This window comes from Akebia trifoliata, chromosome 11 (genome assembly GCF_017979445.1).
Source record: "Akebia trifoliata isolate Shusen 1 chromosome 11, ASM1797944v1, whole genome shotgun sequence".
Classification (NCBI taxonomy): Eukaryota; Viridiplantae; Streptophyta; class Magnoliopsida; order Ranunculales; family Lardizabalaceae; genus Akebia; species Akebia trifoliata.
In genome coordinates this window covers 1,291,536-1,317,480 of record NC_141385.1, presented here as the reverse complement: position 1 = coordinate 1,317,480, position 25,945 = coordinate 1,291,536, and the positions used below count along the sequence as shown (strand labels likewise).

The 25,945-nt window shown below is 35.6% G+C and overlaps 6 protein-coding genes across 8 annotated transcripts; 4 read left to right on the top strand and 2 right to left on the bottom strand.

Annotated features, from left to right (window-relative positions):
• Positions 1–392: 392 nt before the first annotated feature.
• LOC147390193 (uncharacterized) lies at positions 393–848 on the top strand (the record flags this gene model as incomplete). The annotated part of the gene is made up of 1 exon (XM_086457729.1): positions 393–848. A coding segment is annotated over one exon (282 nt), but the record flags the coding sequence as incomplete, so codon positions are not given.
• A 319-nt stretch (positions 849–1,167) lies between these two features.
• Positions 1,168–5,602, bottom strand: LOC147390192 (orotidine 5'-phosphate decarboxylase). Of its 3 annotated transcripts, none has more exons than XM_086460154.1 (7): positions 5,422–5,599; positions 3,851–4,130; positions 3,657–3,776; positions 3,391–3,549; positions 2,325–2,497; positions 1,795–1,900; positions 1,168–1,392 (listed from the first exon to the last, which is right to left on the bottom strand). In XM_086460154.1, the coding sequence occupies exons 2-7, from the start codon at positions 4,103–4,105 to the stop codon at positions 1,363–1,365; spliced, it is 843 nt and encodes a 280-aa protein (XP_086316280.1). In that variant the 5' UTR covers positions 4,106–4,130; positions 5,422–5,599; the 3' UTR covers positions 1,168–1,362. The 3 variants fall into 3 exon arrangements, with proteins under 3 accessions (XP_086316280.1, XP_086316279.1, XP_086316281.1); XM_086460153.1 differs by having other exon boundaries at positions 3,851–4,160; positions 5,422–5,598; XM_086460155.1 differs by lacking the exon at positions 3,657–3,776 and having other exon boundaries at positions 3,851–4,160; positions 5,422–5,602.
• Positions 5,603–7,837: 2,235 nt separating this feature from the next.
• LOC147390191 (peroxisomal membrane protein PMP22-like) lies at positions 7,838–11,787 on the top strand. The gene is made up of 7 exons (XM_086459536.1): positions 7,838–8,018; positions 8,224–8,322; positions 9,850–9,951; positions 10,347–10,422; positions 11,157–11,227; positions 11,340–11,425; positions 11,543–11,787. Exons 1-7 carry the CDS (start codon positions 7,947–7,949, stop codon positions 11,592–11,594), a joined length of 558 nt encoding a protein of 185 aa, XP_086315662.1. The 5' UTR covers positions 7,838–7,946; the 3' UTR covers positions 11,595–11,787.
• Positions 11,788–12,288: 501 nt separating this feature from the next.
• Positions 12,289–12,747, top strand: LOC147390190 (secreted RxLR effector protein 78-like). Its single transcript, XM_086457728.1, has one exon. The coding sequence runs from the start codon at positions 12,289–12,291 to the stop codon at positions 12,745–12,747; it is 459 nt and encodes a 152-aa protein (XP_086313854.1).
• A 2,329-nt stretch (positions 12,748–15,076) lies between these two features.
• On the top strand, positions 15,077–16,415 carry LOC147390189 (putative F-box protein At4g22030). Its single transcript, XM_086459587.1, has one exon. The coding sequence runs from the start codon at positions 15,159–15,161 to the stop codon at positions 16,392–16,394; it is 1,236 nt and encodes a 411-aa protein (XP_086315713.1). The 5' UTR covers positions 15,077–15,158; the 3' UTR covers positions 16,395–16,415.
• Positions 16,416–21,275: 4,860 nt separating this feature from the next.
• Positions 21,276–24,090, bottom strand: LOC147390188 (S-type anion channel SLAH1-like). The gene is made up of 2 exons (XM_086459741.1): positions 23,189–24,090; positions 21,276–21,766 (listed from the first exon to the last, which is right to left on the bottom strand). The coding sequence occupies exons 1-2, from the start codon at positions 24,047–24,049 to the stop codon at positions 21,437–21,439; spliced, it is 1,191 nt and encodes a 396-aa protein (XP_086315867.1). The 5' UTR covers positions 24,050–24,090; the 3' UTR covers positions 21,276–21,436.
• Between the last annotated feature and the right edge of the window lie 1,855 nt (positions 24,091–25,945).

Below are 25,945 nucleotides of genomic sequence, written 5' to 3'. Positions count from 1 at the left end.
GAGCATTGCGTCTTTTTTAAAAGGGTGCAGTTAACTTTATTAATTATCTAAAACATGAACCCCAAGGGGTTGGCCAAGTGGCAAGCCGAGCCATGATAAGCTCCTTAGGAAGGGGAGGTCAAGTATTTGAAACCCCACGAAGCAATTAATTCATTGGGGCCACCCTCCAGGGTCTGATTGACCCTCGACTCAACCAGTTCCACATAGGACTTTCCGAGGGGGCGGTGCATGTGACCGTGGGATTAGTCTTACACAAAGGGTGAGGATAGCCACAATAAGCTAAAAAAAACTATCCAAAACATGGGTATTTTTATGAAAACTTGCATGTAATATATATTGGCTTCTCATCATAACCTATCCCTACTGTTACCACCACCTACTAAAGATAAACTACCAGGTTAATTGTCCTTTTGGTCCTTGGTGCTCTTGTTTGCCATAATAGTGCTAGAAACCTTCTTACTAAAAAGGGTGCATATGAGGAGCAGAAGACATTCTTCGCCATCGTTGTACCCAATGATGGTCCAGGAGGCGAACCAGGCTTTGGTGGTGGGCTTGACAGTGGTAGTGGTGGCGGGTTCAGTGGTACTGGAGCTGGGTTAGGACTTGGTGGTGGAGCGAGAGGAGGCAGGTGGAGGAGCTGGGGTCTTGCATTCCAACTATTTTACTTCCATTAGTGTTGAAGTAGTAATAAGGCGGTGTTAGTACATTTTTAAGTGAGTTTTCTTTCTCTGTCTCCTTCGTGTACTTCTCAGTGAGGAATAATGTTTAACGAACAAAACTAGATTTAAGTCTTACAAGTGCATAACAATATTCATGCAAGGATGGGAGTCCAAGAATATTGTTGCTTATCACTGGCTCTACTAAATCAGTTTTATGCAAATATTTAAGAACCTAACTGATTATTAACCAAAATTTTGTTAAATTGGTCTATGGTTTAATTTGGTTGAACCCATTCCTATTTATTATTTACTAGTTTACTTGTAAAGCAATCAATCCTTCCATCGTCAGTATGAAACACAAAAAAAAAATAGTGTTCAGTTGCAGCTACAACTCCAACAATTATAATCGTACTTGACAAATAATTAACAAATGTAAACAAACAAACAAACAAACAAACAAACAAAAACAAAAAAAAAAAAAACATTAAACTGAGGTAGGGAACTAGAATAACAGAAAACAGATTTTTTTCCCTTCATTTTTCACATATTTCTCTTTGCTTTGTGTATAGGGAAATTACATAATTTAATAGTGTACCCTAAATAGGCTACTTTGATCAACAATTATCTAATAGACATCACATAACCACCACCAAAAAAAGAAAAAAAGAAAAAAAAAATGGCAAAATACATTGTCCAGGTTAAACTAAACCCTTGGCCATTGTGGACTCACAACCTGCACAAGCCAACATAATAATCAGGTATTTCCTCACATGTTATAGTCATGCAAGGACTGCAAAAATACTATTAACAACAAAACAAACTGTTCTGGTATATGCACTGGCAGCGAAACTAGGTGAACCCAACCCTCCAGCCTTGGTTATTTATATGGTACAAGTCATGAGATCTATTTAATAAGGACACAACATAAGAATTTTTTGCATCGAACACTAAGTCACCCAAGTGTCAGATAAACACTGACCCATTCACCAAAGAAATCTTCAATATATAGATAAGTGGGTCAGCAGGCCATGTAAGCAACGGTCAGGGTCAGGGTGATGGACCTTAGGTCCATCTCATGTTTTCTCTTAATATCTAGAACAATCTAGAATCTGAAAATGGAAAAAACGTAACAAACCTCTAGAGTGCTAAACACTAATCGCATTCGGCTAGCAACAACAGATGGTTCCTCTGCATGTCCCAACACTGCCATTTGTTCTAGTTGAAGAGTCTTCACAGGAAGCCTGGGGAAGAAATAGGAAAGCATGGTATCAGATATTAGACCCATATCAAGAAACAAAATGCCTAAAACTAAACCTTCAGCAATAGTAGTTAAAAGCAGGATGAACATAAGAAATACATGTGAGATTACAAGGGTCTTATTCATTTAAATACTACAATTATGGTAACCTGCCCCAAAAAGAATGATTATTTGCCCAGATATGGAAAGGATAGGGGACCAATAAGTGAAGATACAAGATAAGAATAAGTCAAAACAGATTAAAATTTACATAAATAGTATGTGAAAAGTATCTGAAATCAAACATAAATTAAGATTTAAAAGAGCATTTCTTTCTTCCTCTTTACATCAATGAGTACATAACTTACTATGGTGATATTATGTAAATAAAGGCCCAAACAAACTGAAGCATGGAGATAGACCCTCACCATGCCATTCCTTTCACGTAATATGCATTAGCTATGAGAGCACAAAAACCTTTCCACTGAAGCATGATTTCATCCGATACTGGAGGTGTAGAAGACCATCTAACAACAGTTGGTTGTGGCGTACACAAGATTGTGATAAATATAATGCTCAACCACAGAATGCACTCATCTACCTGCATTAGAAAATGGGCAGTAAATTCCATTTTTCAAACCATTCGACCAATTTCGTGAATACCAAGATTCCACCAAGCAATGACTGTTTACCACATAAGGAACATACTTTATAGTAACAAATACTAGTAAAAATTTTGAAATTGCTTCTTACTAAGAGGGTTGACCAACCCATGCTAGACAATATCAAAGGCATGCATAAATAAGAGAAAAAATAGGTTCAAAGCCTCATATATCCATCATGCCAGAGCTTTGAGAGGCATATATGGATGTGAGAGACCCTGGCACCTATAGGACCTCTGAATTTGAGTAAGTGGTTTCAATATCAGACCCACATTAATAAGTATTAAGGTGTTGTGCTTTGTTTTCCAACTCACATGGGCAAATTTATGTAATTTAGTGAGCGATCTTAGTTAGGTTGCCTTTGATCTTCTTCATAGAATTCAATGCTTTCATAATATCTAAAATCAGTTTACTACAATAAATTAGAGGCGATGCTTTGTCAAGATGGGTATGTGATAAAACTGGCCAGGGTGACTCAACAAAAATTGGTTCCATTTTGCCTGGCCATTTTTGTGAAATTTGAGACAAGACTTGCACCAATATCCCACCAAATGAAATAGAGGTTTATCTGTTAGCATTGAGCTGTGTACCTTTGTTTGACTCCTAACTTTAAGAGTTAAAGAAATAAATTTTGTACCAATGATAATTCTGACATAAAATCGGAGTGGCTGATAAATAAACCAGTAGACCTCTTCGTGGAAGGTGGAATGAGTGAAAGTCATAAAGTATTCAGAAGTAAAAGATTTTTTAATAGTGAAACAAAATATCTATGGGCCTGAGAACTCATTTCAGGATTTCGAAATGTAATTAATGAGATAAGAAAGGTTGTCACCTCCTCAGAAAATATCTTGGACTTCAAATTGGTACTTCTACCATAACTTTGCATCCCTTCTATTTCAACACCAGAGTCCTTCATACAAGTAAGTTCATTCCTCAATCCCTCGTCGGTAGAGCCAAGAGCATATGCATTAACCCCAGCACTGATGAACTCCTGGTACCATACCAAAAAATATTAGCTAACCAAGAGAGCAAAAAAGGAAAAATAATTGTTTCACACGAAAAAAAAAAAAAAAAAAACATACGAAATACTGAATATACTTTTAGGTTGTCACCTCCTCCCCGGTCAATGGCGTTCCTGTATCGCCTAAACAGGCTGATAGCTATATTGCGAGATGAACGATACTCATCATCAGACGAAGTGGAGATATGCGATTGGCACTATAAAAGAAATCTAATAAAAATTCCTTTTATTGAAAAATTTCACCAATCAACAGTGAAGAAGAATCTCTTACCAACCATCTCTTTAAAGCTCGTCGGTTTGATATTCTTGATAGGTGACAGCTCTGAAGTTGGCTACAACATTTCCAGGAGCCAGCAGAAGTACATAATCTTTGACTGCAATTGTTTCTCAAGGAACTGGTAGACACTACAGTGCTGATCAACAGATTTGTTTGTGGAATACTGCAAGGAGATGCTTGCCGCAGAGTTTCAGTTTCTTCATTTGCCTGACACTTGCTTATTGCTTTTGCCGTGTGTATTGTCAACATGGTTGCATCATGACAAAAGTGATGCCTTCATAAAGTAGTTGAAGCAGTCATTATTCTGAGAATATAACATTATACAAAAGCAACCCATCAATCCGTTAGTGTCCACAACCCAATATAAATATAAGCAAACATTAAATCATAGCAGCCACCCAAATTCCATCACTATATAGATACAAATATTTCACACATTTATGTCTATTGGAACAAAAATGAACGGTAGGAACAAAGTTAGTCGGAGAGGTGTCAGCTTGCTGAGTTGGTAAAAATCTGTGAGTGTTAATACCACGATCTGGGTTCAAAACCTGCCTTCACCTACTAATTACTAACCACTAGTACACTTGCTTACCAAAGAAACAGATAATAATAATAGAGATATGTTCTCCTTAACTGGAAACTTGGAATAGAGATAGATATTCTGTCCAGATTTTATTTATGATGGGTGAAAATGTTTGGCGTTACCATAAAGTAGGCCTGTTTCTTATGGGACCAAACCTTGAATATATGTTCTATTCACAGAATTGATTCATATTCACTTTCAAGAAAACATGATAGAATCAAGAAAATTGAAACCATGGAAGTCAATGTTGAGAAAGTTCAAGCAAGGGGATTCTAATTGAACCCATTACACACAAAAGGTTCCTGTTCCGGTTCTCGTAATGAAACAGGTGGAATAGAACCAGAACCAATAACAACCAACCATCTGTTGTACTAAAAAAATCTTTAAAAAAAAACGTAGAGAAAAAGAGATAAATTAAACATCCTTAGCACTGTTACACACAACAGTTCCAGGTCTTATTGATTCCAATTCCAACTTTATAAAATGATTGGTGTGAACCTTGTTCCAGTTTCACTACCATAATAAGTAGTCCCAGAACCAGGATAATAGGTTCCAGTTCCAATTGGGGACAGATGTTAATCAGGTGCCCATTGACACCCCTAATTCAATATTTCTTTGAAAAAAAATCCCCATTAAAACTCACTATACCAAATCAATTAAAACCCTAAAAATATCCTTTTTTTGGTAAGTAGGTTAGTGATTAGTAGATTATTAGCAAAGATAGATTTGAACCTCAAATTGAAGATCTATAGTCAAAGGCCCTTCTCAATTATTCGAATTCCATTTCAAGATCCTCAATATCCATTAAAATTGTAAATATATAATCAAAATCCATTTCTAACTAAAAATTCAGCCCATTTTCAGATTAGTTGATTAAATTCAACATCGCTATTAAAATTTAGTGTAACAAACAATTGAAATCCTCAACATGAAGAAATAATTGAACTTTTAAGCTCGATTTTGATTGAGGGAAATTTACCTTATTAGGGTTTCGATTCAGCTCAGAAAGAGTGAAACATCTGTGTTGCAATGGTGGAGAGAGAGAAGAAAACTCCCAAAAACAAAAATCTGAGAAATAAATGGCGGGAAAAAAGAAAAAAAAAAACTGGAAAACGGATTTCTCTTCGTCCACGAATATTTGAATGGTTCTGAAGCTTTGAGTGGCCGAAGAGAATCTAAGGAGGGTCTCTCAATGTATTTTGCTTGTCGTATAGTGAATGACAATCTATAGCCCTGGTTATTACACGTGGCATATATCATCAACACAACGGTATTCTTGATGTGAGGCCACTTTACTTTGGATAAGTATTTTGATCTACATCGGATGGTTGAGATCCTCTCTTCAGCTCTACAAAGGTTAAAAGCTTCTGATCGATGTGATACGTGGTTTTAAGGATGATTCCTGGATAGATGACGTGGTAGGTCATCATGGTTAAAAGAGAGTATATTTTCACACCAACTCTTACTTATAACACATCAATTAATAAATAAAGAATTTTTGTTAATATGTGACCTAAGAGCACACATTAAAGTGCAATAAATACACTTTGAAAATTGTACCCAAGATGCCCTTAAAAATTAAATACCCTTAGATTCTAATTTTCAATGTGTATTTGTTGCACTTTAAACGTGTGCCCTTAGGACATTCTTAACAAGGCCCATTAATAAATTAAATTATTGAATTTAAGTAAATTCACATTATCAAACAAACACATCCCACAATATCTCTGTCAATAGGAGAGATAGAGATAGTCTGTTTTAGCAAACAAGGTGGTAAAATAAATGAGAGTTTATTTTACTACCTTTGATATCTGAAAACTCTTGATTTTTTCCTCTCAAAGTTCATTATCTTCAACCATAAATATATTAGGTGAAGTCATCTCTAAGATAAAATTTATTAAAAAAATATATATGAACATATCAACTTTTACTTATAACACACTAATCTGTAAATGATTTAATTTCAAAAGGATTGGTGTGTTGTAAAAAAAAAGTTAGTATGCAAATTCAGAGGGGAATGTCAAAATTGGGCTAAAATAACATTGAGTGGGGCTTCATCTAACCACACCATTGGACAAAACAGCCAATCATTGATACTGCTTTAATATATGGGAAAACAGATGCGAAATGAGTGGGTGAAATTCTATCATAAAAAAAAACTATGGAGTGACGTGCCACGTGTCTGATGATGAGTGGTCTTTATAAAAATTGGGTTTGATTGATGGAGCACCACTAGAAGATATTATTTACCGTATCAAACCACATGAGAGACGGTTTTTTTCAAATAAAATACAATCCGACGAAGAATATGCGTACCGATTAAATCTGAGATGCTGCACCGTAATTGGGTGCTCCGCCGAAACACAATGCACAATGTTTTTAGGGTTGTTTTGGAGATACACATCCACATTTTGGAGAACCCCGTATGATACACATCCCTTGACGTGGCATGTGTTAGGACCATAGATTCTTTTTCTTGGGGACACGCAACTGCACATATTCATGGGATGTACAATTGTGTAACGTGCGTCGAAAGGGAAAGTAAGAAAACTACGACTCTTTCAAGAATATTTGAGATATTCTTATGTTTTCAAATTGATAACAAGTCCCTTGAACTCAGTTTTCAATGAGATACTTATAAGAATTGAGTTGAATGCCCTCATCCTCAACCGCCAAGCAATTCTCTTTTTCTTCGTAATTCTCTTTTTTTTTTCCCTCTTAATTCTTAGAGATCAAATATTTTCAACCTTAAGAATCTATCTTTTTAGTGTCTCAAGATAAGATAAGGTTAACCATGTAAGGGTTGGTGAGGTGGTTGAGACCACACCTTATGAACCAAAGGTTTTCAATTCAAATCCTCCCTTAGGGCCACTCTCAAGGATTTATTCAGGCATTACTTTGGTGTGTGAAGAGTAGGGATGCATTTATAATGGGGACACTTGCTCCCACAAGACTTTTCAAAGTTTATAATTAATGAGCTATTCTTACAAATATTAATGGTAAAAAAAAAAAAAAAAAAAATCACTGCTATTTCTCCCACAACTTTCTTCCTCTCTGAGTTGCCCCTCACATGGGTAGAATCCTAGCTTCGCCCCCTGGTGAAGAGGGAGGGGACTGCATGTGCTTCGAGGATTAATTGAGTATTCTAAGAGATTTGAATAAGTTGATTTAAAAAAAAAAAAAAAAAGAAAGGATTTGTGGATTTGATTTGAGAAGAAAAATCAAGGCGTTTTTATTTATTTTGTGGTTGAAAATGAGGGGATATTTAGGTCAGTTAAGAATTAAAGTGAAAGGGTACCTGTCATCAGTTTGAAAACACAGGGGTATCTCAAATATCCCCTAAAATGTGGTGGGGTAAGTCTAAATCACCCATGTTTTTATAATGGAGAATTGGAGACTCTGCCTGTCTGCCAGTGCCAGCAATAGCTGCAAGTAACTCCTCACTCATCTTTCAGTAGATTTAAGATCGAAAGAGACGAGAAAGATCTGAAGAAGAAAGAAAGCATGGGAGAGATAGCGAAGAAGGGATGGCAACAGTACATGTTACAGCTTCAACTTCATCCCCTTAGAACTAAGGTTCGATTCCTCTCTCTCTCTCTCATTGCTCTTCTTTGTTTCGTGTCTTTCTGTTTCTGGGTTTTCGTTATCTCGATTAGATTCGAAATGGGCTTCGTTCATTTCTTGTTTCCTAATTACAATTTTGGATTTTGAGTTGGGATTTTGAAGTGGGTTTCTTTATTTTATTTTATTGGTTGTAAATTATAGTGTTGTTGGGGTGCAGGCTATTACAGCTGGCGTCTTGGCAGGAATAAGCGATTCTGTTGCTCAGAAGCTCACTGGTATACAAAAACTTCAACTGAGAAGGCTTCTTCTCAAAGTGGTAAAGGCCGTTTTTTTCTTCATCAATTTCGCTTACAGCAGCAAATTTGGTTTAAAATTCAATTTAATGTTTATTATTGTCGTCCAAAATTTTCGATTTTGAATAATGTTTGTTGTGGATTGAAACCAAGTCCTATGAAGAAACAAACTCATTTGGGTTATCAGAATTGAGAGTTGAGTTTTTCTATAAATAAGGGGTTGGGGATGTGTGTCTATGTATTTAATTAGTATTAATTGGAGGTCATTTGAAGGTTTTTATTTTAGAAGGGTGCTCCAAGGTCTGTTTTTCTTTTTCTTGGAAAGGTTGCAGGGATTCAATTCACAATAGTGAGTGAGTGAAGTGTTTCGTGGGCTAGGGAAAGCGGTCTCTTGGGTTGTATATGATCAATCATATATTAGAAGTTCTTGATTGTCGGTGCCCATGGATTCGCCCTGGCAGTGAACCACCTGTTGAGTTTAGTCCCACTTCGGACACTCATTGCCTTGTCTCTCTCTCTCTCTCTCTCCCCTTATAAGTTCCTGGGCTTCTCCACTCATTGCCAATTGGTTTTGAGTTGAACCCCCAAACTTATCACCACGTAAGTTCCTATATTCTTGTGTGGTTGGTTATATCCCTCTCTTTCTCTTTATTTGCAGATTTTATTATTTGTGATTTGAGGCGTTATTCTTGTATTATTCCACTGTTTTAGGCAAACTGGGTCCGAGTTCTAATCTCAGAGAGCAAGTAATCTGAAAGGGAGATGGAAAACAGATCAAGTGCAATTGGGATACTTCTAGAACATTTGGGCAATTAAACAAGTCAACCAGAACTAACGATGTTCAATGGGAGAAAAATTTTGTAATTGATCTTGGGTTTTGGAACTGTAATAGGACACTTGATCACACCTGCCACATGTGCTGGCTAGTGATCTAAACAATCTCAAATAGGCAATCTTGATTAATTCTGATGTTTCGGACATCCACAGGAGAACAAGAAATGCATAAGAAACTTTCTTCCTCCATCTGATAATCAGGGTATCAACATCCGAGTTAACTCTGTAAATGAGGGAAAAATCTAAGTGGAAAACAGAAAGAATAATGTATGTACCAGTAGGTCCCCTCATAATAAACTTGGAAAAGGAGAAATGCTTTGAAACACATCTTACATTTTTCTTTTTTAGATCCAGATATTTTGTCTTTCTTGTGAAATATTTGCATTCTCATAAATTGTCAAGAAATAAAGAGAGTTTGCAAAAGTTTACAATATGAAGGAACCACCGGTTATCGAACACGAATCTGCAGTTATAATTTAAAAAAATTCACTTGTTCCCAATAGAATCCAAGTTCATACGTGGTTGGTCTTGTTTAAATCTTATCTGTTTCTTGTTGTAAGCTTTTGTAGGATTTGTAGGTAGTACTGTTTTGTATTGTTTGGCTCACACATGTGTGAGTGATGAACATATTACAATATCTTTGCATTTAAATATGTCATGCATTTCAGCTGCATATATTTGTTTTAGTCTGTGTATCCTAATGTTGTCAAATTCAGCTTCTTGGATTCGCTTATTTAGGACCATTTGGGCACTTCTTTCATAAATTAATGGATAAGATTTTCAAGGGGAAGAAGGATACAAAAACTGTAGCCAAGAAGGTATTCTACTTACCTTTTAATATGTATCTGTATGTTTCTGTTGCATTTTTTCAACTCTTGTATCGTCTTCTTCACTGTATACAATGTCTCCTCACCATTTTAGAGGCTTCAAAGAGCTTCTACTCACTGGTGCTGTTGTTGGTCTTTGTTTTACATACCCAAACCATTGCCAACAATTTGGGTGAATTTTAAGGCTCTAAGGGGGTGAGATGAAGGACAAAAAGAATGTAGATTGAGGCAGTAAAAAAAACAGAAGATAAGGATCTAGATTGGAAACTGAACGGTGGAACAAATTCATGTTTCTGACCCGGGAAAATTGAAGGGCTACTTGCAGGCTAATTTAAGAACTATTTGTGTCAAAGTCGTTCTAACATGTCTGATGATATTCTTTGCAGGTGTTGCTGGAACAGTTGACATCTTCCCCTTGGAACAATATACTTTTTATGATTTACTATGGGATTGTCGTTGAGGGTAAGTACACTACATAACTTCTAGTCCTCTAAGAAATGATGCAAGCTTGAGTGGGGGTATTTACGGCAGAGAGCATAAATGTAATTTATTTTTCTTATCAACTTAAAATCTAGTCCTAGTACACAGCTGAGTTTTAACATCCAATCCACGATGTTTTATTTTTCTGATAAATATATGATTTTTTAAGTAACCAAAGCAGGAGGTTGAGGAGATCTACCAATTGCAAAGAACAAAGAAGCAAACAGAAAAAAACTACCACACCAAACTATAGGGTTCCCCGAGTTACAAATTTTCTCACAAAAAAAATCGGTTGAAGCCAAAAGCTTTACACAATAGATTATAAGCCCTAGAATGATAACGATGACTCTTGGAGAGGGCTCTCCAATCTAAGAAAAACAAAACTTTTCCTCTCCTGCCAGATGCTCCAACAAACAAGTGAAGGGGGATAAACTCCATAAAATCGGTTCTCTATTTCCGTGAGCTCAAGAATGTCAACTTTGAAAGGATATATTAAAGTCTTAGGGAGACCCATTGAATGTGAAAAAGGAACATGAATGGTGACCAAATTTCTTGAGTGAAAACACATGCGCAAGCTTTATTTAAAAAAAAAAAAAAAAAAGATAAGAAAAGAGAACGATTGGGTAATCTGTATATAATTACCATCAATGAAGAAACAACTCGACTCCCTGTCTATTTCTCTGTATAATATTTCTCTTGTTATAAACTCAATGCAGGAAGACCTTGGACACAGGTTAAGAGTAAAGTGAAGAAGGATTATCCCTCAGTGCAGTTGACAGCATGGGGGGTATTTATGCCAGCATTTAATTTTATCTTTGCATTATTAATTACGATTTAGTAGATTACGTGGAAACAAGGAATCCAAATGGGCTAAAATTGTTGAATTGATGATTGAGCAGTTTTGGCCAATCGTGGGGTGGATAAATTACCAGTATATGCCGCTGCAATTCCGTGTCATCTTTCACAGCTGTGTTGCATGCTGCTGGTATTTGTTTTGCCTCTTCTTAACTTTTTCGTGTGATTTGTTTTCTCGATTCTTTTTTTTTCTGAACTCGTTATTAATTAAAATGAGTGTATGTTGATGTGTTGTTGCATTGTTTAGGGGAATATTTATGAATCTACAAGCGAGGACTATGATGTTAAGGGATAAGTAAAATTTGCAAGAAAAGATTTCAGCAAAGAGGGCCTCTTAAAGATGCTTCGTGCTTACAAAATTCTTGCTTGATGTTCAAAATGATTTGTCTTCTCTTTATATGCTTCACTCCCATTCAGGATTATAGTGAGGTTCCTTTGTTAGACATAATATTGGAGTAATGGTTGAAAGTTGGCTATTCTATCTTTTTTACATTTTCGTGCTCTTGCTTTTAATGTATGTTTATGTTCGTGCATGAGAACAACGAGCTCGCACTTGTGCCATGCTTGTTGCGTGGGCTGTATCAAAGGTATGGGATAGCGACCTCGTGCAACAAAGTCGGGGTGCATCATCGTGGGCTTATGATCACTCATGGAAAATGGTTTTCGAGGTGTGTGATTCAGCATTTTTCTTGTAAAATGATTTTCAGACCTAAAGCTATATTCCCTTGAAAATGTATTCTTTGTAATCATATGGAGCTTGCTTTCATTTTGGGAAAAGATTACTCTTTGGTACCTTTTCAGGAAAACGGTTTTATGAGATTTTCAGTACTCGCCATTTTCAATAAAAAATAATCTCTGGAGAAAATAATTTTCTCTTTATTGTACTTTGCGCAATCATCGTTGAAGTCTTATATTGGGTTTCTTATAAGTGAAAATTTAGGTTCCATTATTAATTTAGGTTTCTTATAAGTGAAAATTCTGGATGGTGTGTTAATGGCTAATGAGTGTCTTGACTCTAGGATTAAAGACAAGAAGGTGGGGTTAATAGGAAAAATTGATATGCAGAAGGCTTATGATTATGTGAGTTGGGATTTTTTGCAGTATATGTTGGGCAGGATGGGCTTTGGTTCTAAGTGGATTGGGTGGGTTATGAAGTGCGTCACTTCGGTATCTTTCTCTATCTTAGTCAATAGCAGTCCGGCAGGGTATTTTAGGAGCTCCAGGGGTTTGAGACAGGGGGATCCGTTATCCCCATTCTTATTTCTTATAGTGACTGAGGCCTTGGGGAAACTATTTAGGAGGGGAGTTGAGATAGGAAGGTTATCGGGGTTTAGAGTGAACAATGAGGGTCCTCTGATATCGCATTTGCAATTCGCAGATGACACCATAGTATTCTTAGATCCTGTTAGAGATCAAGTGAGAGCTCTTTCGGGTTTTGTTATGCTGCTTTGAAGCAATTTCAGGTTTACATGTCAATCTGCAAAAAATCAAGTTGTTTGGGGTGTGTGAGGTGCCGAACATCCGAGTCTTAGCAGTTATTTTGGGGTGTCGGAGTGATACGCTTCCCTCGTCCTACTTAGGGTTACCTTTAGGGGTTCCGTACTGTAGCAAAAATATTTGGAAGGGGGTTATCGAGAAAATGGAGAAGAAATTGAGCACTTGGAAGGCAAAGTATCTATCGAAAGGGGGTAAGGTTACGTTGATTAAAAATATTTTAACGAGTATCCCGATCTACTTATTATCCTTATTCTCATAGCCTAAATCAGTAGAAGCTAAAATTGAAAGTCTCATGAATAATTTTTTGTGGAATGATAATACGGGTGGTAGAAAGTATCATTTGGTGAATTGGAAGTTAGTATGCACTCCAAAGAAGAATGGAGGTCTCGGGATTAGAGGGTTAAGGCTAATAAATAAAGTCCTCTTGGGTAAGTGACTTTGGAGATTCGGGGAAGAAAGAGACAATTTGTGGAGGAAAGTGATCAAAGCTAAATATGGAGAGAAGGATTTTGGTTGGTATAGTGGTGAGGCAAGAAGATCTTATGGGTGTAGTGTGTGGAGAGGTATTCTTAAGGGTGTTAATGAATTTGATAAGGAGATTAGATTCAAAGTTAGTTTGGGGGACAAGGTTAGATTTTGGGAGGATAATTGGTGCAGATCTTCTTCTCTGTCTACCCAATACCCATCCTTGTACGCTTGCTCTTTGAAAAAAAATAACTCGGTAAGGCAATGTCTGAGCCGGGACGAAAACACAAATTCCTGGGATTTGGGATTTAGGAGGAACTTCAATGATTGAGAATTGACGGAGGTTACATCTCTTCTAGATCTCCTTAATTTGATCCAAGTCAGAGAGGACGATCATGACAAAAGGGAATGGTTAAAAGCTAAGGATAAGAAGTTCTTTGTTAAGTCTTTTTACAATTGCTTACTTCCGTTGGGTGAGGTTTCTTTCTCTCCTTCGGTTATTTGGTCCACTCTGGTTCCTTTTAAGGTCTCGTTCTTTTTATGGCTTGCCTCACTGGGTAGAATTCTCACCTTGGATAACTTGATAGCTCGGGGGTGGATTACACCAAAATTTTCTTCCTTTGTTCTAAGGACGGGGAGACTGTCAATCATATCCTTATTCATTGTTCTTTTGCCCGTGCTATTTGGATGTTCTTCTTATCTAGTTTTCACATGGATTGGGTTCTTCCATTATCTTGGTTTGATCTTTTAAAGGGGTGGAGTTTCAATATCTTCTCTGCTAGGAAGAGTCATCTCTGGGCTATCCTGTCATCTGCTATTGCTTGGGGTATCTGGAGAGAGCGCAACAACAGGGTATTTCAAAGCAAGGAGAGCTCATCTTACAAAGTGATCTTAGAGATTTTGGGGTTACTATTTCTTTGGTCGAAGATGAGTAAGGACTTTGATGGAGTGCGCTTTCAAGATTTCGTTTTTAATTGGGACGACATTGGAGATCTTTAGCTTCATGCAGATCGAGCTTTTTCTTTCTTGATAACAATATCTGTGCTTTTGTGTTTTTCTTTAGTTCTTGTTTCTAGTTTTGTGTTGTTTTCTTGTTTGGTTGTATGGGGGCTACCTCAGCCTCCTCTCTTTTTCTTCATCTTTAATGAAATTTATATTTATCAAAAAAAATATTTTCCTTCATCCTTTCATGGTAACAAAGTATGGATTTAGTAATTATCTGGTAGTGACTTTAATTCAAATGACTTTTGAGACAATTTCATTAAAAAATGGAGAAAATTTCAATACTCAAATGATGTTTTTGGGTTTCTTGCACCATAAACCTGTCTTTTACGGAATATTTAAATATTGAAAAAAATAAATTTTGAGGGTGAAAGGTAAAATTGTTATCATATTACAAGAGGTTAATAGATAAATCAACAATTAATTCGATGATTCACCTATTTAATCGGCTATGGAGTAATTGAAGAATTTCATGAATTTTAAAAAAAATAATAAATAAATAAAATGAGGTCATGAAACATTTTGACTCTCATTTATTTTACATATAATATATATAGATGTAATATGTTGCAACTATAACGGTAGTTGGCCGTTAACGTCATCCAAATTAATGATGTGTGCTATACAAAACGGCTAAACGACACAAACGACTAGACTCCGTCCTCATATTAGTTCAAGCTTCAAGGTTTTACCTGTTCTGTCCTTTGAAAGTCAACTTTTGGATGCCAATTTAGAACAGAAACGGTCCAAACCGTTAACCCATTCAAAGATTGAAAAAAATAATCAAATATATCTTCTTCAACTCCTCACCATAAATCTACACTATAAATTGGAAGAGACCCTTCAGTTCCATTTCATCTTAACAACTTCAATTCAAACTCAACACATAAATTTGAGAAATGGCAACCCTTCAATCTTCAATCGCTCATTCCCATTGTCATCGACTATGTATCAAAGCTACTCTCCAAGCCCCGAAACCCCGAACATTTCGTTTACCTCTTCCGAATCTACCTACTCGAAACTTGGTAGAAGAATTATTAAGTACTACAAATGGTGGATACAAAGCCATAACCACAACAACTACCCATGAAGAAATGAGGACTAACACAACAGAGGTCGCTAAGCTTTATGCGATAATGGAGGCTGTTGCGGATAGAGTAGAAATGCATGCTAACATTGGGGAACAAAGGAACAATTGGAACAATCTTCTACTCCCCTCAGTCAATGCAATCACCCTCACCGCCGCAACAATGACAGGACTTGCATCAATTGGAGGAATTGGTGCACCCTTTTTGGCTCTCAAGTTAACTTCCACTCTATTGTATTCGGCCGCAACGGGTATGTTGTTGGTGATGAACAAGATCCAACCATCCCAACTTGCTGAAGAGCAGAGAAATGCGGAAAGATTATTCAAACAACTCCATGGTCAACTCCAAACAATAATTGCTCTTCGTACTCCTACCGATATTGATGTAAAGGATGCAATGGAAAAGGTTTTGGCACTCGATAAGGCCTACCCACTTCCATTGCTTGGAGGAGTAATGCTCGATAAGTTCCCAATGAACGTCGAACCCGCTGTGTGGTGGCCACAACAACGTAGACAACAACAGTTTGATCGAAACGTAGAGAAAAATGGTTGGAGCGAAAAGCTAGAAGAAGAAATGAAGGGAATTATCGAGGTGTTGAAGAGAAAGGACATCGCCGAATACATAAAGCTGAGCAAATTAGTCTTGAAAGTTAATAAGATTTTAGCAATTTCGGGACCTCTACTCACAGGAATTGCCGCGTTTGGGTCTGCTTTTGTTGGATCTCCTTCTCATGGGTCGTGGGCAGTGCTGTTAGGTGTTGTTGCTGGAGCATTAGCGACAATAGTAAATACATTGGAGCATGGCGGGCAAGTTGGAATGGTTTTTGAGATGTATCGAAGCTGTGCTGGTTCCTTTCAACTATTGGAAGAGTCCATAGAAGCCACACTTAGAGAAAGAGAGGTTGAAAGAAGAGAGAATGGGGAATTATTTGAAATGAAGGTAGCTTTACAATTGGGAAGAAGCTTATCTGAGTTAAGAAATCTTGTTAAGTCATCGGTGTCAACCAATTCAGATTCCATCAAAGAGTTTGCAAGCAAGCTCTTCTGATTTTTCTCCTTGTGATGTATACATGTATATCAATGTAACATAACATATATTAATTGTTCATATTGATTATCAAGATCTTATTGTATTTGATTCTTTCATTCATCCTTGAATTCAATTTATTCAATCAAATTGGGAGTTGTTATGTTTGACTTTCCACAATCATGGAATTTGAAAGTCAAAAATGAAGAGTACAAGACAAAGAAGTAGTCTAGATTCTTGAACCTGAAGTTCATAGTCTCTTCCAAATAACTAATGATCTCCAAATAAATTAAAAAAGGACACAAGAGTAATGCTCAAGCATCCAAGGTGGAGTGCACACGACCACATCAGCTCAGTGTGGAATGCGGTGTCGCTGGAAGTCACCTTAGCATTTTCCAAGAACAAAACGTCAGTCTCAGAATCATAGATCTATTTCCTCAGGATACACAAAACACATCTTCTATATACATCAGACGAGTATTGACCAAGTGAAGATTTTATAGTTAGAAAATCATTATTCAAAAATAAAATATCTTCAACATCTCCTTCTCTACCTCATTAAAGTAGGGGTGTCAATGGGTCGGTTCTGGTTCAATTCTAAGGTACTCAGAACTAGAATCATTATTTGTTAAATTACGGTTGTAGTCAGTTTTGATTCTTGTTTTAAAATAAGTGACACTAGAAGCAGATTTGCCAAGAGATGTTGCACCCAACATCAATTCCAATTTTCAAGAATCAGGCGAGAAAAAAAATAATTTAATCATTGTAAAACTTTTTTTTTTCTTTTAAAAAATTAACATATAAGCTAGAAAAATATCAACTTAATTATAATTTGTTTGTTAATGATATTTTCTCTTTGATACAAATATTGAACTTTTTGAAGAGATTAAGCTCCTGTACATAGTTTATAATAAAAATTGAATCATGTAAAATGTATAAATTTAGAATGTTAAAAATCTTAAATCATTTTCTGTACAAAATAAGCTGGTCTTGGATACTCAGGGTGTATTCATTGAATATAGACTAACGATTTCGGTTCTTATCAGTTTGGTTTAATTATAAATCCAACTCTAATCAGCTCCAATAAAAGGGAATCGGAACCGAGGTTTCTGATTTCAGTTTCAATTTGATTCCAATTAAATGGGTATCCATTGACACCCACTTCTCCTTTTCAATAATTTATTACTTAATATTAATATTACTAGCTAGTTCAAGTCACCTTGCATGTTATTGACTTGACTCGACTCGTTGAAATATTCTGGTCAAATCGAAATTTAACTCAAGTTTAAAACCGTGTTTCATCTAACTAAGAAAGCAATTAAAAACAATACGTATTGTAAAAAAATAAAAATGCCTTAATTTCCGATGCCACGCACCCACTCCTAACAAATGCTACAGAATATCATTAACAATGTAAAAAAAATACAAATATTAGCATTGTTCTTCCACAAAGATAAAGACAAATATCTAACTAGTCTTCCCAAAAGAAAAATAATACAGTAGTCATTAAAAGTTCATTTAACTACCCCCATTAAAAAAATGTTTTAAATTTATAATCAACTACAATTTGAATCACAAGATTTTCTAATTAAATATTGATATTGTTGGGTTATGTCTTCTATTATTGTATATGGAGAGTTATCGTGAATTTAACCCGGATCTTTTGATCACCCGTTAACGACCGCATGACCCGTTGGCGAAGCCCCCAGGCAAAATATTAGGCCCATTTAATTTGGTTTTGGATCCAACCCGTTTAATCTCTTTGTAACCCTAAGTATATAAAAGGTTAAAGATGAAACCCTAAAGGGGATGAGAGATATACGAGAGACATAGATAAATTGTAACCTTGTTCTTCTTTGATTAATATAGTGAAATCGTTGTTTTCGCCCGTGGATGTAGGTTGATGCTTTGACCAAACCACGTATATCTTGTGTCATGTGAGATTTTTGTGTTCTTATTTGATTTATACTTCGGATCATAAAGTTTTATCTAACAGATACAATACTCCATCCATCAAACTCATAGATATATATAACAAAAGTCGTGTCATGATGAATGCACGTGGTCTTGGTACACAGTTGAGTACGCGGCTGATGTGGCAAGGTCACAGAACCATATATCATTTTCATTGAGATACACAAGAAAACGATGTGTGGTTCTATGCCCTTGCCACATACCCAACCGCGTACTAAGAGTGCGTGCATTCATTATTATTCATATAACAAATCAAATTCATCATTGGTCCTCCAAGGCCATAAGAGAAGTCTTTGAGAGAGCACATACACTCTTAGATAAGGTTTCATACTTCAAAGTAATATCAATGCATTTAAAATGAATGTAGAAATCACATAAATCTAAAAACATATATAGATCGGTTTGCTACATTTGATTCAAATACATGAAGAAAGCACATAAATCCAATTAAAAGAAGATCATTTTATATTTATTTTTATTTATTTATTTATTGAGAAAAAAAGTCTTTGAAATCTAAAATTCTTAGATTTTCAACAAGTACATTAAAAAAAATAAACATGAATAACATAAAAGAAATTGAAGTAGAAACTATAAATGAAGATGAAATTATTCCTAAACATAAAAAAAAACTCTCTTAGAATGGTGACCTTACCATGAGAGAATAGAGAATCGCACAAACAAAAGAATTTACGTGATTCGGCAGTGTAGGTCCACGGACCAGATAAGAATACTATTTTCCCTTACATTTTACACTCCTAGATGTCTCTATTTAAAAACTGGGAGTCGTTAAAATGTGTCTCTTTCTCCATAAGTATAAACCCTCAAAATAGAAATATATACATCTATATATTTCACAATGACCTTTTCGGTAACTCTAAAAAATTTGGGCTCAGGGACAAATTTTTGTGTTTGGATATTGCAGATGAAAGCAAGTGTGCATTCATTGAGATATTGCTTCTGGGCAATTTTTCTGTGTAGATTATGAATCTTTATAAGAATTAAACACCAGTGAACCATTGATAATCATAGATATGTAAATATTTCACATTTTTATGGGAATTTGGCAAAATTTTAAACTTATTTACTGTCCGTAAAGTTTTTCTTCAATCTCTTGGCAAAAACCTATCTACTACCAAAATAAAAAACGTCTGCAAGTTTGTTACAAGATGTTGAAACCATCATTATGACCAACCTCTTCTTGATCACATAGTAGTGTTCATTTACTTATATTATATAAATCATTCTAGATTGTTGAATCAATGTGCAATTGATATAATTGCTTTTTCCTTGTTTTTTTGTGCAAATAGCCGACTGCACACCCATCCTGAGCCCAATTTCCCATTTGATTTAACAATCTTAAGTAACATGGAAAAAAATTATTTGAAATGTAAATTTTCTATTAAAAAATGTGAAAATAAACAATTTTTTTAATTAATTTTATTTGAGCTCGTTAGGGCTCAATCAATTTAGGCCCCATATCGATATAACATTACGTGAAAATTGGAAAATTCGACAGAAACAATTGACTGGCCAAGGCTTACGAATTTTAGAAACTAAATATTGACAGTCTAGGACCGTCAAAATTCTAGATATTCCCAGATTTGACGGCTTAGAGCTGTCGAATTTCTCCCATCCTTCATTAATTTAATAGTTTCGGTCCGTCGAAAAAAAAATTTGACAATGAAAAATTCGATGCCAATTCAACCCCTTTATTTGTCGAATTTTATGAAACTTGATGGCCCAGGACCGTCAAATTTGGGTATTTTCCACATTGTGTAAGGCTGGTCTAAGGTACAGTCCACCTATATAAGATCACGTAATTAGATTCAACCAAGCCCAGCCCTATTGTATCTTTACTAAAGGTGGAGTACTAAGGCTTGTTCGACATATAAAATGCCCCCACGTCTACATTTAATATTTTTTGGGATCGTTATGCTGGGTTTTGAGGGACCCCTCCCTTTCATTAATGATGCTAGCGAAGATAGTTACAAGTTAAATGATCAAGCATAATCACTTTCAGCTCTTGAGGAAGAACGAACTCATCTCAGTTCCAAATTATCTCTAGCATAGACACCCAATCAAGCCAAAAAAATCAGCGGACATTTTAGACTAATGATAAAATGACTCGAAGAAAAGCCACTCGAAATTCACTTGCTGGCATGTATGTGTGTAGCCATAGATCTTTTTTCCTTGTGTATCCTGAAGATATTGATCTATAGTTTTGTGCACATGCCATGTCAATGAGTTAGTTTAGAATGGCTTTTTTTTTTTTTTTTTTGAGTTCGCTTATTGCGATTCTTAATTTTACTATTGTTATAGTTATTTTCATCAAATTGGATAATAGTACAAGCCCACGATCCTATAACAACATTAATCAGTTTTCCCCAACCCCTCTCAAGAGGGGTGGGGAAGAAGAAGTTGATGAATGGGATATTAACTCCCAAACAGAAATAAGGTCTAAGAAAAATAAATCAAGGAGGAAAAAATCATATGGTCCTACTTGAATCCTCAATCAGAACTAAATCTAGATCAAGAAGTAAATGTGTTTAGTTTGGTATCCTTTGTTATAGTTCGTCGTATATATATATCCACGATTTAGATTTCTGCTGTTTTTCGTCCATTTGCTTTCATCGGGGTATGCCTTGTGCTTCTATAATTAGCTTTTATTATTTATTTATATTTATATTTATTCCATTTTCTTGCTTTGGAAAACATATATATTATCTTCAAAATGAACTTGGTTATTATTTTAAATTTCAAGAAGATTCTTATATTATGTCTCTAGACAGTTTCAACTTTTGGATCAAGTGTATTCTAATGCATAGTACATCTCTGATGATACATGACTAACTAGATTAATTAAAGAAATCTTTCACTATTATTTTTACTGAATTTCTGAAATTTGCATTTTTTATTATCTTGGGGTATCCTAGCTAGAAGAGGGTAAGTTCGAATTTCAACAAGAACATATTTAAGTCACAAGTTGAAGGTAGAGCATTAGGAGTTACGGGTAAATCTAATCAAAGAGCAAGAAAAAAAATCCTGAAAAATCTGTCAATAAATGACAAAAAGATATTCATTTGTTATTGTTATTTTTTTGTTTGCTTCAATGATTCATCGATCTCCTCATTGGTCTTTTCGGACATAACATTGTTGGCCTCAATTGTTTTATGGAAGATACTTGGATCATCGAGGGATAAGAGAAAATGAGTGTTGAGTGCAGTGAACACCATCAAGCTGAAGGAGACTAGGACGGAGAGTGCCGATAACACCAGCATTAGTCCATGAGCTATGCTTCCTTTCACTTCTTGTGCGTACTCCGTTGAAGCCAAAGCCAAGACCGTCAGGGTAAAAGAGTAAGCCCACCATGCAACATTGAACCTCCTCATGGATTTCTTGAATAGGGTTGGCCTTGAAACCTGTTTTCTTCCAAAGAAACCCAAGTGACTAAATCATTAATGGTGATGGGTTGATATAGTGGTTTTGAGCGTAATACGAAATGTAAGTTATTCTTAGGGTTGTGTTTCTTGTTGGTAGTATTATAAGTTTGAAAGGCTCGAGCTCGACACAACTTTATTGGGTCTCGCAGAATGTGAGTCAAAATGCAAGAAAGGATGACATGAGGTGGATTGTTATAGTGAAAAAATAAATAAACAATAGAGTTAATTAAAGCTTTTGACTCCAAATAAATCGTCAAAATCAATATCATCCTACATATTAACCCAAATATTTGAGTCAACATAGTGTATGATTGCGCCCACTCATGCAATCTGAAACTACTTTCCTTTATATTATCTCATAGTGGATGATTGCTAAAGTTCCTTGAATATTTAAGTTTTACACTGTTTTTTATACTTTTGTCACTAATCTATCTGAACACATCTTCTCCTTAGTTGCATTCATTATATTCTTTTTTTTATTGGCAAACTATTAAAAGAGATATTTATCGAAAGGTGATCAATTTTTTTACGAATTTATGATTCCGTCTCACTATTGAACATTTTAATTATCAAAACATGAACGATAATGAATTTGGAGGTTTTTAAAGTGAATATTTCACAGGTTTAAAGTGACTAATTGGAAATAGTCACTTTAAAACCATGAAATTTTTTTTAACGAAAACGATCATTCACGTTTTGATAATTAAAATGAACGGTTAGCTAGCATTGTAAATAACTCATTTTCAGCTCATGAAATGATAATTCACCCCTATTAATATTAATATGTCAACCAACTGAGCTATTCATTTTATCAATATGTTCTTGGACTTTCATAAGATCCAACTACGAACGGCTGAGATGAAACAGAGGAATACAAGATTCCTAGGGATCACAATAAGTTTTCTAAGATAATCCTAGCGAATAATATCTTCCCATCTTATCCGTTGGTTGGACCTTTGGAAACTAGAGATTTTCAATGTTGTTTCTTGATTGTCCTAACATCAACTCAATATATAAAGCACAGTGTCATAAGTAGACAACTTTAACATGAATATCATACATTAAAGGAGAAATCTAGAATATCAAAACAATGGTTAAAAGTCAAAATACTCGGCAGTACTGGAGGGTTATAAAGTCATCAAATTGGCTTGATTATGAGCTGTGACCATTGATGGATAGTCAAGTCAAGATTGGTGGCTCTACATGTACGGTCCATAGTACTCGGCACCACCAAACTCGATCACTGGTCCCAACCCCACCAATTTCTTTGTTTGTTTCTTACATAAAATGCATGCACTGACCTAAAATATCAATAAAAAACTGCCAATATATTTCCCAACATGAGCACTTTCAATCTTAATCAAAATTATATATTTAAAACATAAAATTTTAAATAATTACCAGTGAAGCAAAGATGAAGAGAGACAGAAAGAAGAGCATCTTTGATTGCGTATCGAATGTTCCTGATATCGAACCCCACGCCAAGCTTGCCATGCTTGGCGCCGCGAAGAACAACAAGAACACAGGCCTTAACATAGTGGGTAACCGATAGCTTCCCGATAACCTTTGATAAAGTGTAACAAATAACACAAGATAATGTGCCATACCGAGTGAGAACATAAACAATGCACTCTCCTTCCAACCCATCTGAGCTGCAGTGCGAGCACCTACTAAATTACCAATCACAGATAACTGACTTGTTGGGTTCGCAACCGTTGATAGAAATCGCTTTCCTTTGGTAAGCCACTGGCCGTAAATCTTTACGTCGAGCACAACCACTGGAAATGCAAATATACACCAAAGGACTAAATAGTAAACTGTTTTCGGGGCGATGAACGGTGCAGATTGAAGTAAGAGAAGCCATGAAATCCAAGGAGCAAATAAATAATTGACTCCTACATGGTGCAAGAACTCATCTTTCACCATGTTGAAGTGATAGAAGCATCTCAAGGAGTATAGTAGTGAAAGAGAGAGTAATGTGAAGAGTGCAATGGACCAGAGAAGAACGAAAGCCGCCCAAGGAATCATGGTGAGTACACGCCGAAGGGTGTGTGGATCATCATTTGGTTCACTTAATGTCTTCCATAGTAAGGCCTGACTGCATAGTGAGAGGCTTATTCTGAAGTAGCCAGCATGCAATCGAGTTAAGATTGATGGTGGAGATTGCTTTCGGCCGACGATCGAAGGGCCTTGAGGTGTTTGTGTGGTGGTGATGGAGGCATCGATCACGAGTTCGATTTGGGTTTGAGGTTTTCCATCCATTGGATTGGTTATAGTTAAGGATTGAATGGTGTGAGAGATGATTTACATTTAAGATCTTACTAGTAATGTTCATAACTTCATAGTTTATATAGAGTTATGAGCTAGAGTAAATTTGACTATGAGAGTATAGGATTCACACGTGCGGAATTCTTGTACGTGGGGTGAGAGGCGGCTGAGTCAGCTTGCCATTTTGGACTTCATAGCTGGAGAGTGGAGACTTGGAGTTCTGATCTAGTTATACAACTAAATTCCTAAAAAATGGAGCCACTGGACTTAGTTCAGCTCGGCTAAAATGAGCCTCTTTCAAAGGATCACCTCAGGAGAAGAAATTAAATTAAAGTAGAAAAACACTTTCCTTCAAACCTATTAAGATTTCAAATCTTACTCGCTATAAGAGTTCGTTGAACTCAAAATTATCAAATTAGCAATCCAACACTTCAACCCTCTAAATTATATGGAACAAGTCAATTGACACCCTTGAGATTGTCAGTGTCGATTGAGTATGTCATGTGGGTAAGTCAAATAATCATGATTAAAAAAAAAAAGAAAAAGAAAAAGAACTTGATCCAAGGTTTTGAAAATGGATAGTTATTGAACTCAACTTTCACAATTTTAAAATTAAAATTTAATAGTGAAAAAAAATATTTTTTTTAAACTCAGCCCTTAATAAAAGAGTTGTGATAATTTGACTTAGGCATGTGACATACTCAATCGACTTACTTGATGTGATAAGTTCGGAAATCATAGATCTACTATCATTAGGATACAAAACTGCATTTTTTTATTTATGGGAAATCATAGTTCTATAACCTGAGGAGAGCACATCTACCGCTGTTGAGCCTATCATGTGAGGTAAGTCGATTGAGTTGTCACATGCCTAAGTCAGATTATCAGCACTCTAAAGTGAAATCCTACTAACCCAAGACTAATCTTACTCATCAAAATATTAGTGCTGATTTTGTATTCCACGAATGGGTTGACTTTAGTGAAGACTAGCCTTACTCTTTGTTTGTCATGTGCATGGTTTTTAAACTCGGTATTTGGTCTCGTCTCGTCCACCTCTGATACCGAATTGACTCGGACGATACGTCTCGTCTCGTCGAGTCGTCTCGTTCAACATTGAAACAATGGTTTTTAACCATTTAAAAAATCTGAAAAAATCAGGAAAAATTCAGAATTGATTCCTATTAAAAAATGAACCCCTAAAAAAATATAAAATTAAAAAAAAAAAATTCATAATATACCTATCAATCAAATTCAAGGTAATTAAATAAAACACATGTTTCCTAAAGATTAGTATAAATTTCTAATGAAAATTTCATTAAAAAGCTTCTAAAGAAAAAATAAAACAAATTATCAAAAATACATTTAAGTATTTATCACAAGAAAATAATAATATTACTCAATAGCTATTGCTTGTAAAAATAAAACATAAATTTTCATTTGTAATTTTTTTTCGCAAAACTCGGTCAACTCGGTTAACTCGGACGAGATTTTGAAAATCTCGTCCGATACAACTTGTTTGTCTCGCGAGTTAATGTAAAATTTGTAATGTCTCGGATATCTCGTTCGTCTCGGACGAGTTTGCAAAAATATCGTCCGAGACGACTCGCATAACTCATGATACGCGGTCGTCTCATGACTCATTGTGAGTTGGTCTCGTTAGGCTGCGATACCGAGTTAACTCGGGCGATACGTCTCGGTCTCGGACGAGTTTAAAAACCATGGTCATGTGGCACATTATTTTTGGCCCACCAATTAATATATGTCCATTCTTTAATATCCTATCGCGAATATTTGGGTAATATTTGGTGCAAGTGGATGAATCCTCTTCTTACCTCTAGTTTTGTTTTAAGTGACGGTATGTTAATTCAAGTGTCTTCTTATGAATCTTAT